We start from the raw sequence: 16,369 nt of genomic DNA on the forward strand, positions 1-16,369 counted from the left end.
AATCAAGCATCAAACTATCGCTAGTGTGAGACGAAATCTCGATACTTCGCAGGTCGAGGAGCGTCTCTCCTTGGGCGATCCTTTCTCGGCTCTCTAATCTTTGTTCTTTCTCTCTTTGCTGGTTCTCCAACCACCTCCTGCTCCGAAGTGTCCAGCTGCATGGGCTCATGCAGCTCCCGCTCATCCTCCGGCGTGGCGTTGCTGATTGAGGTCGTATCACAATGGTTGCCCGCCAGTGCCCAGTTGGTGCTTTTCGGACAACAGCTCATGAGCTCATCGACGACGTTGTTGATCGGTAATCTGTCAACAATTTTATTAAATGTTTAAGATTCTGTTGATAAAGTTAAGTGCCAATTAATTTTCAAGATTTATCAATTGATAATCTTACATTTTGCGATTCCTGTATACGAATTCAATGACGTTATCAACTAACGCACATTGCGTTAGCCATGACGAAATGCCGCATACGAGGTCTCAAATGAATTGCATGGGACAAATGAATTATCAATTTATTTTACAATTTTTTATTTAAGAGGTACATATATATTACTATAAATTTATTGGATTGACTTGGCTGAGGAATGCAGTTTGATAGAATTTATGACATACGAAATAAAATGGTTGACTTTGAATTATAGATCAAACTGGGCATTAAAATTTGCAACAAGACTTGGCAATTAGATTTTCTCCAGTTTTTTCAGGGAATTACTAATTTTAGGGAACGGAGTTTTGCTTGTTAAAAATTACTTTTTCGCATTTAATGCATTAAAAAATACATTAGCACACTAGCTAAATTAGGTGGAGACTGGAGACCGAAAAAGAAATGGAAAACAACTCCATGGAGCAAATAATTAGTCGTATAGGAAAAGTCATTTAAGTGCTTAATTAATTGAGTTTTGGAAGAACCGATATGGACTATTTGACCGCTGCCTTACACATTGATAAATGAGTGGAAATCATGGATGAGCTATTTGACCCTCTCCCTTCTATGTAGTTAAATACTTTCTTGGTTTCAGGTTTTCACAGGGAGTAAGAAAAGGAACTGAGAAAGGAAATTATATGTAATGAATTTTCTAATTTGCCCATATAAAAAATTAATCAAACAATTAAAAATTACTGGTATGCATATAATATAATAAATGAGTTAAATTAAAGTATTTTTTTTATGGAAGCAAACATATATATATGGGGCATGCAGTTGAAAAATCAAAACAAGCATATATAATTGGGACTGAGAAAATATGCAATGTGTTATGCAAATATATTCTTAACTTCCAAATTTGGAAAGAAGACCAATTTGGTCATTAGCTAACCATAGTCCAACACAACCATTCGATCAATATTCGTTTTTTCCAAATTTGAATTCAATACACATAGCAATATATACATTACACCTATTTTGCTATTTTAATAAGCATTAAAAAGAAAATATGGTTCAAATTGAAGTCTTGAGCAATAGTATATTTAATTTCCTCGTAGAAAATGAACAAGATGAGTCTTGAAAACACGTATTCCACAAAAATCTAGCTACTACTTTTGAATTAGTTGACCAGACATTCCTCAATTACCATGTGGAATGTCCTCAGATCTCTAATTAATTGATCATGTGAGAAATCCTGCCAAACCCTCACCTTTGCGTGTGAATCATTCACATATACATGTCACAAGATGATCAGAATGGCCTAATTTGTTATACTTAATTTGAAAAACTAATTAGGTACTTATCATACATCTATGAATACATCTATGGAAAACATAAATTCATGCACATCAAAACTAATACATTATATATATGTGGCTATAGATACAACACCATCGTTGGGATAGAATTGGAGAGATGAGAGTGAGAAAATGAAGAAGAGAGATAATGTTACATTAGCTAGGCCATGTCTATGTCCAGACAAGCGATCAGTCAGCAAAATAACTAAATATCAGCATATAAATAAATAAATAAACTTTCAAGATCTCTGACTCTCTCTCATGGCTCCACTTTAGGGAAAGCAGAAGGGATTATATCCTGCAGAAGTCCATAGTCAACAAACTGGTGGAACTGCTGTTGCTGGCTGCTAATGTTCTGCTGATGAAACATGTTGCTCGTGCCGCCGCCGCCGCCGTAGAGGTGAGGCATCTGCAGCAAGAGTTCTTGAGCGAATCCCTGGCCTTCTGATGGGATCATCGGCGGAGCTAGCAATGAAGGGGCGAACATCGCGGCCGCATTTCCGCGGAGGGTTGCAGGCACATGGTGGTTGTGCTGCCCTTCGTACGTCGTGATGACGATCGAAGGGTCCTCGTACGACCTCTCCACGCGCTTCTTCACGGGACATTTTTGTGTTGTGCACCGGTAGTAACTTCTGCAAATGGATTTTTATCGTTAAATAATACTCCTTCCGTCCATAACTAATAGTCCTATTTTCTCATTTTAATAGTCATGTTTCATTCTCATTTTCGACTAAGACTCAGTATCGTCTACTACCAAGACTACTGGTACTGCACGGTTAGAATAAGAAACTATACAAATAAAATAAGACTGATTTTATGAGTCAATGAGAAAAGGTACAAAGTTGGAAACTTATAAGTTAAGAGAGTGAAAACATATTAGTGTTTAATCACAAGTTGCTAGCTAGGTTAGCTTTTACTTCGGTTTGAAGCCAAAAATCGTAATTTCATGGAAATAGAACAATATCTTTAATAGTGATAAGAATGTTTCAAGATTTGAGTGGGAACATCCGAACATGATTCTTGACAATTTGCAAAATTTGATTAAACAAATTCAAACAACCATTTTAGATCAAAACTAGACAAATTTTGGATGAAGAGAGTGTTCATACTAGGGTTGCATTCAAACTATAAAATATAATCAAGAAATTAATTTAGGGGTTTTCATATGAAATACACAAAGTGAACTAGATCCATAAAGAGTAGATTTCTAAAGATCATGTTCATATATAATTTTATTTAAACAAAGAAATGAATGAGAAAATCAAACCTTGGATATGGGCTATTTTTGACTGCCTTCTGTCCATATTTTCTCCATCTATACCCATCTTCTAGATGATCCACTTCGCTCTTGGTCATGAAAGCAAATCGTGGCTGCCTTTGCTTCTTCTCCCCTTTCTTCTTCGCCTTCGACCTTAATCAAACATTTCAAAACAATTTATAAGTATTAATTTATGATTTTTTCCAAATTTGATCTAAAAATCCTTACTCTTTCTTTGAGCCATCATCGTCTGCATCTTCAAGGGTTTCCTTCGCTTCCTTGTTACCCTTATTCGAATCTTCCTCGGCCGCAGCTGCTTCGGCCGAGGAAGACGAAATCGAGGAGTTCGGCGTGGCTGGCGTGGCCTCGCCGGCTCCTCTGGCAGCCGGAGCCCGCTGATCCTCTACGGGGACGGGCGACAAGGCGAAGGCAGCGGAGAATGGGCTGTGATCGTTGGATCCAACAAAAGGATCGAACATTTGCAGATGGTTGTGGGAATGATCGGCCGAGAAGGTGCTCGAGAGATCGTTGTACGTGAAGGCGGTGGTGGTGCGCGGCCGATCATCTTGAAACGGCGGCCGGTAGTAGAAATCTGTGAAATCTTCAGACATGATGAAGAGAGAGAGCTGAGAGTAGACTGGTGGAGAAAGGAGAAGAATGTGAGCTTAGGTTTGACAAGGGCTTGGATTTCTATTATGTATAGTGGAGAAGTAGTAATAATTTATTAAAAGCTAGCTTTGACGAGGAATATAAAGGTTTTGATTTAATTAAATTTGGTGGGGAAACAAGTGAAAAGGTCATCCCCACTTTTCTAGACGCATAACCTAAGTTCACATAAAATCGACGTCTACTATTGTCTCTAAATTAGTAGTACTATTCTTTTATGTTACCAATATATGCTACATAGATGTCTATTTAAATAAAGTACAATCCGGAGAAAAAAAAACAGAGCACATGTTCTTTTTTCTCCACAACTTAAGCTACTCTATTTTTCTATAATTATTTATTTTAAATTTTAATTTGGTGCATGGTAGATTTTTGGATATATGTCGGATACTTACTATAGCTATGAATTTACACGAATTACTATATAGTCACAAATCTTTAATTGTCGATGCATCTTTCTATATTACGGACTAATTAATTTTATACTACTAAATTAGGTCCTTTTAGAAATACTATCCGATCACAAGACTCGTGAAAATTTTAGAAGAATATTTTTTAAAAAAAAAACTCTTTTATACTATAATTTATATGGAGTATAAAAAAAATTACACATGACGCCAGCTTTGTCAAGTAATTGCGGAAATGATTCCTGTTTTTTATGCATAATATAGTGCTCGTGTTATTCTATTCTTCTAAATTGACTATGACTTAGGAACAATCGAAAATAGTTAATTCCACATTTTATTCTTGTTTACAAATTTGGAGAGTCGAATGGGTCTTTTAGTTATTTTATTTATTTATAGGGGAGGTTGGAATTGATTTCGAAAAATCAAAGGGAAGAAATAATAAGAAAATGAAAATATTAAGTAATTTACCTACAAAACAATAGCAATAAGAATCACGGTTCATGTAGTCGGGTCAAAGTTGTAAAGGTGTGTGAGTCGGGTCGGGGCGGGTTGATGTCGACACGTGTCCCCACAGGCGCACCGGCATTTGACCGTAGCCGACACATGACAGGCACGTGGACGATCCTCTTTTTCAATTTGCCAGCAATTTCAATTTTGATTTTTTCTGTTTTCATTATTACATACAAGTACTAGCATTTATTGAAATTAGTTTTGGATCAGTTCAACTGCATGAAAAAGAAAGGGCCAAAAAAAATGAAGTATTGCATTTTAAATCAATGTGAATAGTGGATACCTTTTTGAGATGGACTTTGCATTTTGCTTTGAATGGATAAAACTGTCTTATATATGACCAACTTTGAATGAAGAACTTTTGCTTTCTAATCTTACATTAGATTCACACACACACACAAATAACACACGTATGACTTAAAAGTTCGAATTAATAGTAGTAGCTGCATATATTTTACTTTTACAGTCATAATTTTCCTTTTTGAAAAGGTATGCATATCATGAAGTATTCAAAGGTTCGATCGAGTGATGGAAAATGTTAGCTCAAGGTTAGTAACATCTCGTGTTTTTTGCTTGTATAGGGATATTTAATCTTTGTTGGATTTATTCTCTTCGCGGGTATTTGGTTTACAAGATTGTATCTTGGGATTAAATATATAATGTGTTTAGTTCATGAGATTCAATCCTACAACTAAATCATAGATGGTTAATCATGAAATAATTAGTCATAGTTAACCTCCTCCAACTAAAATAATCTCACAACTCAATCTTAAATTATATATTTGTATTATTTTATCTAAGAAACCGAACATCACCTTATTATTTACACTTGGACTCTGATTATTGCAGACTTGAGCCTCTCTTTTAATACTATAAATATTTTTAGTATTATAAGGTTCATTTTTGTTAAGTAGCTTTTTATAATGTGCAATCGTTACTAATGTATATATAGGTTGTGTTCAATTTGATTTTCTAGATAAAATAGTATGAATACCGGAGTAATATATAATTTAGAATTAAATTGTGAAATTATTTTAGTTGAAGAAGATTGACTATGTCTACCTATCATATGATTATCCTATGATTAAGTTGTGATCAGATTCAATTTCATGAACCAACCCCATATTTAATCTTGAGAAATAATCTTGCAAATCGAACAACTCCATAATATACAGTGTGGTTTTAGAAACTAGTGATCATAATATAGATATAAGTAACATTCGAATTAATCATCATCCTTTAGATCACGAAATCGTTCGACCAACCAATGAAAACTGATTTCAAATATTAAATGAAGTTCACATTATATAATGTTACATCTTTCATTTAAAACTTTGAGTGTTGAGGCTACTCGTATATATAGTTGTGGAAGCATAAATGTTTGACTATGTTACCCATAAAGACAAATAATGTGGCTAAGGTTAGGCAACCTCTTTAATGTATAATAACAAAAAGGTGGTGAGTCAGATCATTTGTTCACGTAGTAGTCTTCATCTTGACTTTACTGTGACAAAATATTTGAATGCTTTTCACACTGAAAAATAAAATTAGTACCGAATCATGGCCTATAAAAAACTAGTACTACTATTGTTTTATTTCGTTAATACATGTCGAGTATTCATATACTAATGTATAGGTAACTTGATTAATTATGAAACATACGATAGGCGAAGGAAAGACCCCCTATTTCATAGCGCCTGGGGAACGCAAGTTTGATGTCTTTTCGTGTATGTGTAAGGAATATGTAAGATAACGTTTTGAAAGATTTATAATAATTGGATCATATTGGAATAGAAGAATTATTGGTTCAAATCATTGCAAACAAGCCGATAATACTGGGCAGCGTGAGTGGGGAGATTTTTTTGGGTGTAAATAATACTAATGAAATAGCATGAAATTATTGACCTATACATTGTGTCAATTATACGTGACATAATATAATATATTATTAAGGGAAAAGGTCGTCAATGCGTAAGAGGGGGCAGGTTATTCGTTAGGTATGTAAAAATTAAAATTAATTATTATAGGGAATCTTTAGATATTGACACATCCCAACCTTGTAAAACCTCAAACTACATAACCTCATCAGATTTTTTGTTGTATTTTATTTCAATTTTTGTTAACAATATATAACCTCCCTCTATACATGCACACTACATATATACATATACATAAATGAAAATATAAGGGGCGACTAAAATAAAATTCACCTTTAAAATATAAATAATAAAAATGAAGCATAAAATTGAAATAACGACATAAAGTGGATGATATAATATGATAAAGGAAATTACTATTGAATGGGGAAAAAACCAAGGAGTGACCTTTCCAAATTTCATTATAATGTTGGACTTCCTGCTTGAAATTAATGTACATACTATGACTAATTTATATGTTGAACAATTTTATAAAGTCAGCTTATGACCATTTCAAACCCCAACTTGAAAGCCGATAACGATATAATCTTGGAGGTTTGCTCTAAATCCTCTATTGACATATTTTCAAATTAATTAATTTCATTTTCCAAGGATTACATTTTTTTGAATATTACACTTAAGTTATAAAAAACTTACATTATATTACCATTTATAGAGATGACCAACTTATATCTCTTACTTACTCTAAACCACTAAGTACACTCATGTTGCATATGAGATCTTATAATATACTATTTCATAATATCTTAACTTTAGTATCTCTTGACTATGTGACGTTACACAGTGCATTAGAGAGAGCAAAAAAAAAGAATAATAAAACTTGAAGACAATTACAAAAGTAAAAGTATATAAACTGCTCGTGGGCTTTCTTTTCCTTCACCAATAAAGACCTCGCAAGTCAATATTCCTAATCATTAATAGCTATCTACTCCACTTGGAGTCTTTTGAATTGGTCAAAATTAACTATTTAAATTATAAACACATCAATTTGATTATAAGAAAAAATATTATACATAAAGTCATGGAGTATTTAAACATATATACAATACTTTCTACATTCAAACTAAGACCAAATATTTGGCCAGTTAAAATATGGAATAACTAGATTTAATTTGTTGTTATATAGCATTCGAATTTGATTAATCCTAAACCCTAGAGATAATTTTCAATTAATACAACAATCAGCGATAGTAAACCTTTGATTCTCGCAATTAGTGTAATTTGACATATGATGATGTACACTTTTATTTACAATAATGTTTAAAATAAAATATATTCAATATTATAATGCTGCAGATTTCGAAGAATGTAATTATTCATGTCATTTTCGACTATAGTTGACAATTCTAAAACACTCCTATCTCTTAAACTAGTACTACGTACTACTATTAAGTTTCGTATGATTATTTAGATTTAAATTATTTTTTACGAACTATATTCTACATTAAATGTAAGTACATGAGAGTTCTAGTGAAATCTTAATTATATATGAACACATAAAGAAATTTGCACAAAAATATACTATTCTCGTCCCAAATTACTTTAATAATTTATTTTGAACATGAGAATTAAGAAAGCGGTGTTTAATGATTAAGTGAAGAGAGAATAAATTTGATATAAAATTATGTTTTACTACGAAAGAAAATTACTCAAATAACGTGTGTCGATTTGATATAGAAATACGACTTAAGTAATACAGGACCGAATTAATTTTGATTTTGAGTATATATTATATATTCATAGGAGTACTATAATTTATTAAGCGTATGTGGCGTAGTTAGTTTGTCACAAAGTCTAACATGTGAAATATCGCGTGTTAGAAATCAAATTATAGCCTTAGTTGTCATTAAAGTTTTAATATCCTAAATTTATGAGGTAAACTTTAACTTTTTTTTATCCCGTAATTTGTACTATTAGAAAATAATTTCCACCCATTATATAAAAAATTATAATTAGGCAAAAAATTATACCAGTATATAGTTTATTTTGCGTGGCAATGCATATTTGTCAAGATTATTAGTGGTTCTCAACACTAATACAAGTGGTTCTCTTCTGGTCGTTTGTATACTGATAATCACCATATGTATCTCTCTAGTTTTATTTCTCATTCTTTAATTCATTTTCTCACATTATTCATCTCCTTGCAGCTTCCACTATGAATGTCATAACTGCTTTCAGTAATGCAAATAACAAAAATAAACCATAACTATCAACAGTAAACTTAGTCCCCAATATTAAAATCTTGTCTTGTATACCAACTTGAATATTAGGAGGTTCATTATTGCAATATTACAACAAAATAAGTTCAATATATATGATTAAATAAGCTCAATATATAAAGTATATACTCTGAAGTGATATGTGTCAATTATACTAATATCGTTTCAACCTAATTCAATTATATAGTTGAACTAAGCATGCATTTTAGCTTCTTCAAATGTGAAAGGTCTTGTGGTTTGGATTCCATCACGATTCCCAATATTATTGACCAAACATTTGATGTGCTCTATTTGACTCAACCCATGACTACTTACTTGGGTTGGAAAAATCGAATATTTTAATAGTGGGCCAATAATATATGCAAATTATTAGTATATGCATAATATTGAATCCAATGCAAAAAAGATTGCAACAATTGATTAAAAAGTTAGAGGGTTGACGAGGTCGTGCCGTAATTTTCTATTCTCCAACTTTTCATTTATTCTATCCATAATCCATATATTGAATAGTTTTTTTTGAATTATTGTATACTTTTTTCCCCTCATGGTGTTTGTTCACTAGTCAAGGTCTCGAAAATAGTCCTATTTCAGTTTCGTCTTTTATAGTATTCTTATTTTTATATGCAACCTCCAACCATGTAATATTTAGATGTTGACTAGTGAAATTGTGAATAAATATTGTACTAGTCGGTTTAATTGTTTATCTTCATTTAATTTTTATATTTTAAGTTGCAGAAATTTTTTTTGCAACCAATTTCATGATTTTGGATAGAGGCTAAGGTTGGGCCTGGTTGTGTCAAGAACAAAGCAGCATACGATCCAGTAAAGGCCCATTTAAAAATTAATGGTTCAATTAAAAATATTTTGCTTCATCTACTCTAATTAAGTTCAATTATGATACAATAACCTTCGATTATGATTTATTAATCCTTCATGACGTGATAATCACTATTGGAATTTGTTTGCGATGGATGCACTGAGAGTGTTCTTCAACTATTCACTACAAGATATTAAAAAAACTATCCATTGCATAGATTTTAGTTTTATGAAATTATTAGAAAGCACAAATAAAAATAAATAGAGGGTGATATTTTTCCATTTATGATAATTCAGAGACTTACAATGACATTTTTTAAGTTCAGAGATCTAAAAAAGTGCAAAGACCTAAAAAGTTCACTCCAAATAAAATAAGAATAATAAAAAGGGCTAAAACTTTTAAGCCTTGGACATTTGAATCAGTATCTAATAAGCCTAATTTTCCATAGACTTTTGATTCAAAAAACTAAAAATGTTTGATTCAAAAGTCTATGTAGAAACTAATAAAATTTTATTCAAAACCATATTTCATACACTTTTGAATCAAACATTTTTAGTTTGTACAAGTAGGCTAATGCAAGTTATATTAAAATTATAAATATAAAATTGAATCCTTTTGTTTATCAATAAATACCTAGCTCAAAACCAATATGTATATACTAGCATTTACATTTTCCACTTCCAATCAAATGGCAAGCTTTAGAGCCGAAGGGGGGAGCATTATACACCTTAGATCATAACCCAAAAATTTGTATGGTTCAACTTAACTTAGTCGAGCTGAGGCGAGCCACAACCATAAGCGAACAAATCCCCACATATATTCGAAGATAGAGCTGAAACTTTACCTGTTATAGAACTAGCAGAGGCTCGGCCTATCACTACGATGAGCAAAGGTGCCATTGTTGTATGATTCGAGCATCTAACTGCGCCTCGTCTCATCTTGGTAGGAAGGTGCAGTTTCATTGCCCCATGACTGAATTAGGAAGAAAGCATTGTGCCAACGATGAATGAGGGAGAGAGAAGTTCATCTTGTGTGGTTTGTATCAATGGTGACTTTCCATAAGATCTGCGAGAGTTATCTTCCCACAGTTTCCTGCATCGAGCCGTTCAAACTGTTTGCATATCTCCCAAATGTCTTTCTCTGTTACCTTGCCCATCTCCTTGAGCTTGTATACTACAAATTCGGATTTACTGCAAGAATCATGTGAATAGAAAAACATTAGCAAATTTGAAAGGAAAAGGAAGGCCTAGTTCTTTCAAATTTGTTCACTTCTATGCAGGTGACATACAAGCCTGATCAATTAGATATGCGATAATCATAAACTCTTCGTGTTATAAAGAATGCAAGCATGTATTAAGGGTAAGCAGACGGAAATTTCAACACGAGACTACAAGAATATGTAATGCACCATTGGTTTATGACAAACTATCAAAAACTTTAGCAAACTTTCTATGGCTACAAGCTTGAAAGTTCTATGGAATAAACAAAGGCATGACATCGCTTCAACACTCTACTCAGAGCAACATTTATCAAGAAAAGCTTCAAACTATGTAAATAGACCGCCCTATGATTTTGAAAGAACAAGATTTCCCTATGTTCCAAACTCTAGCCTGCAGGAGGGTACACTGGCATACAAACATTTATGTTCGGAATCTGTCGGGCAACAAGAAAACCAAGTACCTAAACCTAACATTCTATCTCATTGGGGTATCATCACTCACAATTTCTAACACTCCCTCCACAAAGTTAATCATTCAAAACAGAGACGACACAATAATAGAAAAGGAACCTCATCTTTGGGCGAACAACCGTGTCATCAAAGACACTACTATAGCTTACAAGTTGGTTGCAAGGTATGTCCTAATACCTTAACACACTTACTTATACAATACATATATATATAAAGAAAAAAAACCTATATAATCACTAATCTCTTTTGGAACTGCCTTGTTACCAATTTCTATTTGAGCTCTAAAACACCTAATAGTAATAAAATTCTACCAAAAAAAGTCATGTTATCGATTTCTATTTGAGCTCTATTACATCTTCACAAAATTTACCTACATGAAGAGAGTGGTTCAATATACCTCCAAGCTAAAACATTATCCACAAAACTATCTCAAGCTATAATCATCAAGGCATCGATCATAAGCAATACAATAACAAAGATAAACATCTAGCTATAATATAACTGCATTAACACAAGCAAAAAGAAGCACTCACGTAACAAAGCCATTGTTATCAATATCAGCAGCAAGAAACTGTGCGACAGTCATATCCTGTCCGAGCACCCACTGTGCCATCCTCCTGTGCCGCTTATCAACCCTCAGCTCCGTCAAGTAGAGGAAGGCTCTAGCAACAGCAAGAGTCGACACAAGCAACCAAACGGACGCAAAAAGCCTCCCAGGCAAAGACTTAAATGCCCTATCCCCATATCCAACAGTGGTGACAGACATAACAGACAGATAGAATGAATCCAACAAATCAAGCCTCTCCACATAATGCATAACAGCAACCCCTACTCCAATGCAAATAACCACAACGCCCAGCGCCAACGCAACCTTCATCCGTATCCTCATCCTCCCCTTCTTCACATCGATGATGTAAGAGCGAGGATCATGAGCACTCTTCTTCTTAATAGTCTTTAGAAGATAATTCTCTTGCAAATCAAGCATGTAACTAACCATCCCACTCAGCAAGATATCAATGAAACCGAATCCCACAAGCACAAAAGTGATGGAAAACAGCTTGGTGGCAGTGCTATCAGGAGTTATATCGCCATATCCAATTGTACACATAGTCACAATGCAGAAATACAAAGCATCTACAACGGGGTGGGTTCGAGTTGCGTTGAAAGAATCCATATTTAAAGAATATATAATCACACCAAAGCTCAAGTAAACGATCAACAGAATCACACCCTGCTTTACAATTGAGGGCGTGCCAAACTGCGGCGGCTTCTCATGCGGGCAGTGATCAATTTCATTGATCGTCGCCATAGCCGGGGCGGTTTTGGAGCGGTGGAGATTGCTCTTTGAGGCAGGATAATCGGGGTCAATCAGCCATGATTGCAGGCTTTCTGGGTCATTGCTGGAATTCTTTTGTTTATCGTTATTGTTATCAAGATTCAACCTTTCGGCGTCGATGTTCCCAATCTTGTTGGGGGAGTTCATAGATGCGTGCAAAGCATCGCGGAAAATTGAGTTAGAATCTTTGAAACCTGAGGAGGAGGAAGAGGGCGAGCCGAAAATGAGAATGTCTTTGATTTCTCGGGAAACCGGGGTGATGGGCGCCGGAATGCAGATTTCGTTGTTTTCCGGCAGAGGGCGGAGGGGCCTGCCGGTGTTAATGTTGAAGAGGAGCGGTTCGTCCATGTGAAAAAAGGAATGTTTCGATTTCAGGGGGTGTTTCTGATGGTGCAGTTGGCCGGAAATTCCGAAAGTGCGGGAGGTGGTGGTGGTGGTGGCGGCGGCGTCAGTTGAAAAAGCTGTGGAGAAACGGAAAAGTTGTGAAACGACAGAATGCAGATGAAAGTTTTTTTTAATCCGCCATTTTTTATTGGGATTTGATCAGAAGAAAAGAATAATAAGGGACTGTTTGGCTGTTTTGGTAGGGACAATTATGAGTCTCGTTTTCATTCTAGGAAAAATAAAATAAGGAAAGGGAATATATACTCCATCCATCCTTAAAAAAAAATAGACAAGTTTATATGAATTTTAATATACGATTAATAAAATAAGATAAATAAAAAAAAGTGAGCAAAAGATAATGGAAGAAGTGTTAAATTATTGGATAGTAGGATTTATATTAGTATTATTTATTGAATTTTTTTTATATTTAGACTTGATTTAATTTTGAACGGGCAATAAAATTGGTAAGCTAGTCTATGTTTTAAGAAATGAGGGAGTATTAAGTAAGGGAAATTATTGAATTCCATTGTCGCATTCGATTGTATATAGATTTTGTAGGATTGTTATTTTATTTCCAGATTCGCAGTTGAAATTAGATTTGTTTTGCTAATTTGGAAAAAAAAAATTGAATTCTTAGAGACGAAAGTACATCCAACGAATTTCCTTGTGTACATATATTTATTTATTAATCATAGTTGTGTAGTATGGTGCCAAGGAAAACAAAAAGGATAAAATCGACAAAAATGAACAATCCAGCATAAGCTGGAAAATTATTTGTATCACTTTCTGTCCCATAAAAAAATATAAAAATGATAGTATAGTATTTAACAGAATTCTTGTCGAGGAAAAATACATATCAATATAAAAATAAATTAACCTATGCCACATGTTCATTTCTTTTTATCATATTAAGTAATTTTCCATTTCGGTTTTTTTAAGGGCCAAACACGTAATTGGCCTTTCCTATATTTAATATGGATTTTTTGCTATATTTCTTATGAGTAATAATTGAAAGTTTGAAAGGGACCTGTCACGTAAGAGATTCATAACCATCAGAATTAAATGATGGATAACGCCCTTCAAACGTTTATACTTCCTCAGTTCGCAAATAGGAGTCTCATTTTTTTTATTTTAGTTCGTTCGTGAACAAAAGTATTTCAATTTAGTTTTACCATAAATGATAATATGATCTCACTTTTCACTAATTTATTCCACTCATATTTCATTTAAAACTAATATATACAAGTAGGGTCTCTATTCCATTAATTTTTTTCCATCCACTTTTCTTAATACTCTATATCTTAAAACCCGTGCGGCCCATGAATAAGACTTCTAATGGCAGACGGATGGAGTATTCAGCAATAATTAAAAATTTAAAAGTCAAGACTCAAGTCGAGATATTTCTTTTTCCAAGGTAAAACACAATAATTTGTGAAGTTTCGCGAAAATTTGAAATTTATTTCTTCGTGTAATACCCAAAAATATAGTCCACCTCTCTAGTTTAAATCGTCGAAAAAATTGTTCACAAACATTTTTAAAGGTTTCTGAATAAAATATGAAGCAATAGTTAAGAACATAATGAAACAAGAGGCGATTTCTTAACTAATTTATTAAGACAGTAAAAAACAATAGTTAGTCACGAAATTAAAAATTACATGATTTTAACTTAAGAGACATAAATTACTTACTATATTCCGCTTTTTCTTTACAACAAATTGTCGAACAAAGCATGAAGTTCTGTATCATTTGATAACTTTAAAAATCAACAAAATGAATCATACAATTTGAATATATTTGCAATTATCTTATTGCAAAAAGAAATTGCGAAATTGTATTTGCAAATCATTTATGAGTAAAATGATGTTATATATTCAATAATAAAACGACGTCGTTTGATTGAAAAATATCAACAACATATTATATACTTACATGCGAACAGATTTTTTTTTCAATGTGTATGATTGCAAACAAATCTAAATTTCATGATTTTTGAAATGATTTTAAAATTCCAAACGGCCTCAAAATCTGACCAAATTGCAAGATTTTTCTGACAATTTACCCTACTTCTATAATTCTTTCATTTCTGTTCAATATTATACTATTTCCAGCAAAAGGATTTACTTCCCCTCGTCACATAACAATATGTACATTTGAAATGACACATGAATTAGTACTGGTAAAGTAAGAGATAAAAAAAGAATGATAGTTTTAGAAGTGTTAATGAATAATGAAACCTACATTATTATTAATGTTTAATAAGTTGTAATGGTGGTTATGTTGATATAAGTAGTAAATAAATTGATTTATATAAGTAATAAGTTTGGGACAATTTTCCACAAATGGAAATCCCCATATTTTTATGGGTCAGACATAAATGTAAAGTGCACATATTTATGAGACGAAGGAAATATATACAATTGTACTACACACCCACAAAACTATCGCGAGAAATCCTCAATAATACTTTTTAAATTTTCATTAGGGCGTGTTCACTCTTAAAGAATTGGTCATATCTGGGCCAATTCTTAAAGTTCTAGTGTTTGGTGCATTTTATATAATTATGGAGAGCCAAGAAATAATGGTTAGTCCGCACTATCCATATGAAATAGAGCACATTTATGTCTTTTAAATTGGTAAGATTTGCTATCTGCATCCATTTATGTGAGTAACAACGTCCTCATATCCGGCGAGCCTAAATCTATAAATAAGAAATAGAGCAAAGTGCACACGCCCTAAGACTCTATAGAATAAAGATTATTAGGCCAACAAGTTCTTTGCTAACGAGTCAGGACGAGAAATTGTTTTGATGGTGTGTTTAGACTTTAGATAAAATTAGTAAATTAAAAAAGACAGACAACATAAAATTTTGCTAAGGTATCATTAATAGAAAATGAGATTTGCCTCGTTATAGAGATAGGCATATCATATATGGATTAAGACTAAGTTTAGTAGAACTAAATTAGATTAGTTTTGTTTAGTTTTCCATGAACAAATGGAATAATTCTTTTTCTACTTTTAACCAAAAATTTGATTTATTTAAAATCAAATCATTGTTTACGCAATCTATATACACTGCTAAACTTTATAAATATGTGACATGACCAATCCAAAATAGATGGATGAGCTTGATCTCACATATTGAAAGGCTCGTATGGGTCCACTGACTTTAAAACTGTCGATATATTGTTTAATATCATGAAAGAAACATGATCCCTACTTTATGTACGAACCATGATTTCAGTACGAGGCATTTACGCCGTCAGAATCTAACGATTATTTAATTGAGGGACTAAAGTAGGAAATTTATGCCTAGTGAAATTATCCAACACCACATTCAGAATCATAAACCATCATTATACTATAGCTTCATAGGTCAAAAATCAAATACTCCTACTAATTAATTTACTACTGAGCAATGATTGGTAA

The 16,369-nt window shown here is 33.0% G+C and overlaps 2 protein-coding genes across 2 annotated transcripts; both read right to left on the reverse strand.

Annotated features, from left to right (window-relative positions):
* Positions 1 to 1,764: 1,764 nt before the first annotated feature.
* LOC125187693 (WRKY transcription factor 28-like) lies at positions 1,765 to 3,670 on the reverse strand. Its single transcript, XM_048084323.1, has 3 exons — positions 3,206 to 3,670; positions 2,987 to 3,130; positions 1,765 to 2,351 (listed from the first exon to the last, which is right to left on the reverse strand). The coding sequence occupies exons 1-3, from the start codon at positions 3,586 to 3,588 to the stop codon at positions 1,979 to 1,981; spliced, it is 900 nt and encodes a 299-aa protein (XP_047940280.1). The 5' UTR covers positions 3,589 to 3,670; the 3' UTR covers positions 1,765 to 1,978.
* A 6,448-nt stretch (positions 3,671 to 10,118) lies between these two features.
* LOC125187759 (two-pore potassium channel 3-like) lies at positions 10,119 to 13,117 on the reverse strand. Its single transcript, XM_048084391.1, has 2 exons — positions 11,757 to 13,117; positions 10,119 to 10,723 (listed from the first exon to the last, which is right to left on the reverse strand). The coding sequence occupies exons 1-2, from the start codon at positions 12,905 to 12,907 to the stop codon at positions 10,576 to 10,578; spliced, it is 1,299 nt and encodes a 432-aa protein (XP_047940348.1). The 5' UTR covers positions 12,908 to 13,117; the 3' UTR covers positions 10,119 to 10,575.
* Between the last annotated feature and the right edge of the window lie 3,252 nt (positions 13,118 to 16,369).

This window comes from Salvia hispanica, chromosome 5 (genome assembly GCF_023119035.1).
Source record: "Salvia hispanica cultivar TCC Black 2014 chromosome 5, UniMelb_Shisp_WGS_1.0, whole genome shotgun sequence".
NCBI classification, from domain to species: domain Eukaryota; kingdom Viridiplantae; phylum Streptophyta; class Magnoliopsida; order Lamiales; family Lamiaceae; genus Salvia; species Salvia hispanica.

What these genes read in the sequence shown, in the direction of transcription:
- LOC125187693 (XM_048084323.1), bottom strand. Translation starts at nt 3,588, where the DNA reads ATGTCTGAAGATTTCACAGATTTCTACTACCGGCCGCCGTTTCAAGAT. An exon ending in GATGATGGCTCAAAGAAAGA is followed by an intron (nt 3,131 to 3,205) that starts GTAAGGATTTTT and finishes TGTTTGATTAAG; the next exon opens with GTCGAAGGCGAAGAAGAAAG. An exon ending in AAAAATAGCCCATATCCAAG is followed by an intron (nt 2,352 to 2,986) that starts GTTTGATTTTCT and finishes ATCCATTTGCAG; the next exon opens with AAGTTACTACCGGTGCACAA.
- LOC125187759 (XM_048084391.1), bottom strand. Translation starts at nt 12,907, where the DNA reads ATGGACGAACCGCTCCTCTTCAACATTAACACCGGCAGGCCCCTCCGC. An exon ending in GATAACAATGGCTTTGTTAC is followed by an intron (nt 10,724 to 11,756) that starts GTGAGTGCTTCT and finishes TGATTCTTGCAG; the next exon opens with TAAATCCGAATTTGTAGTAT.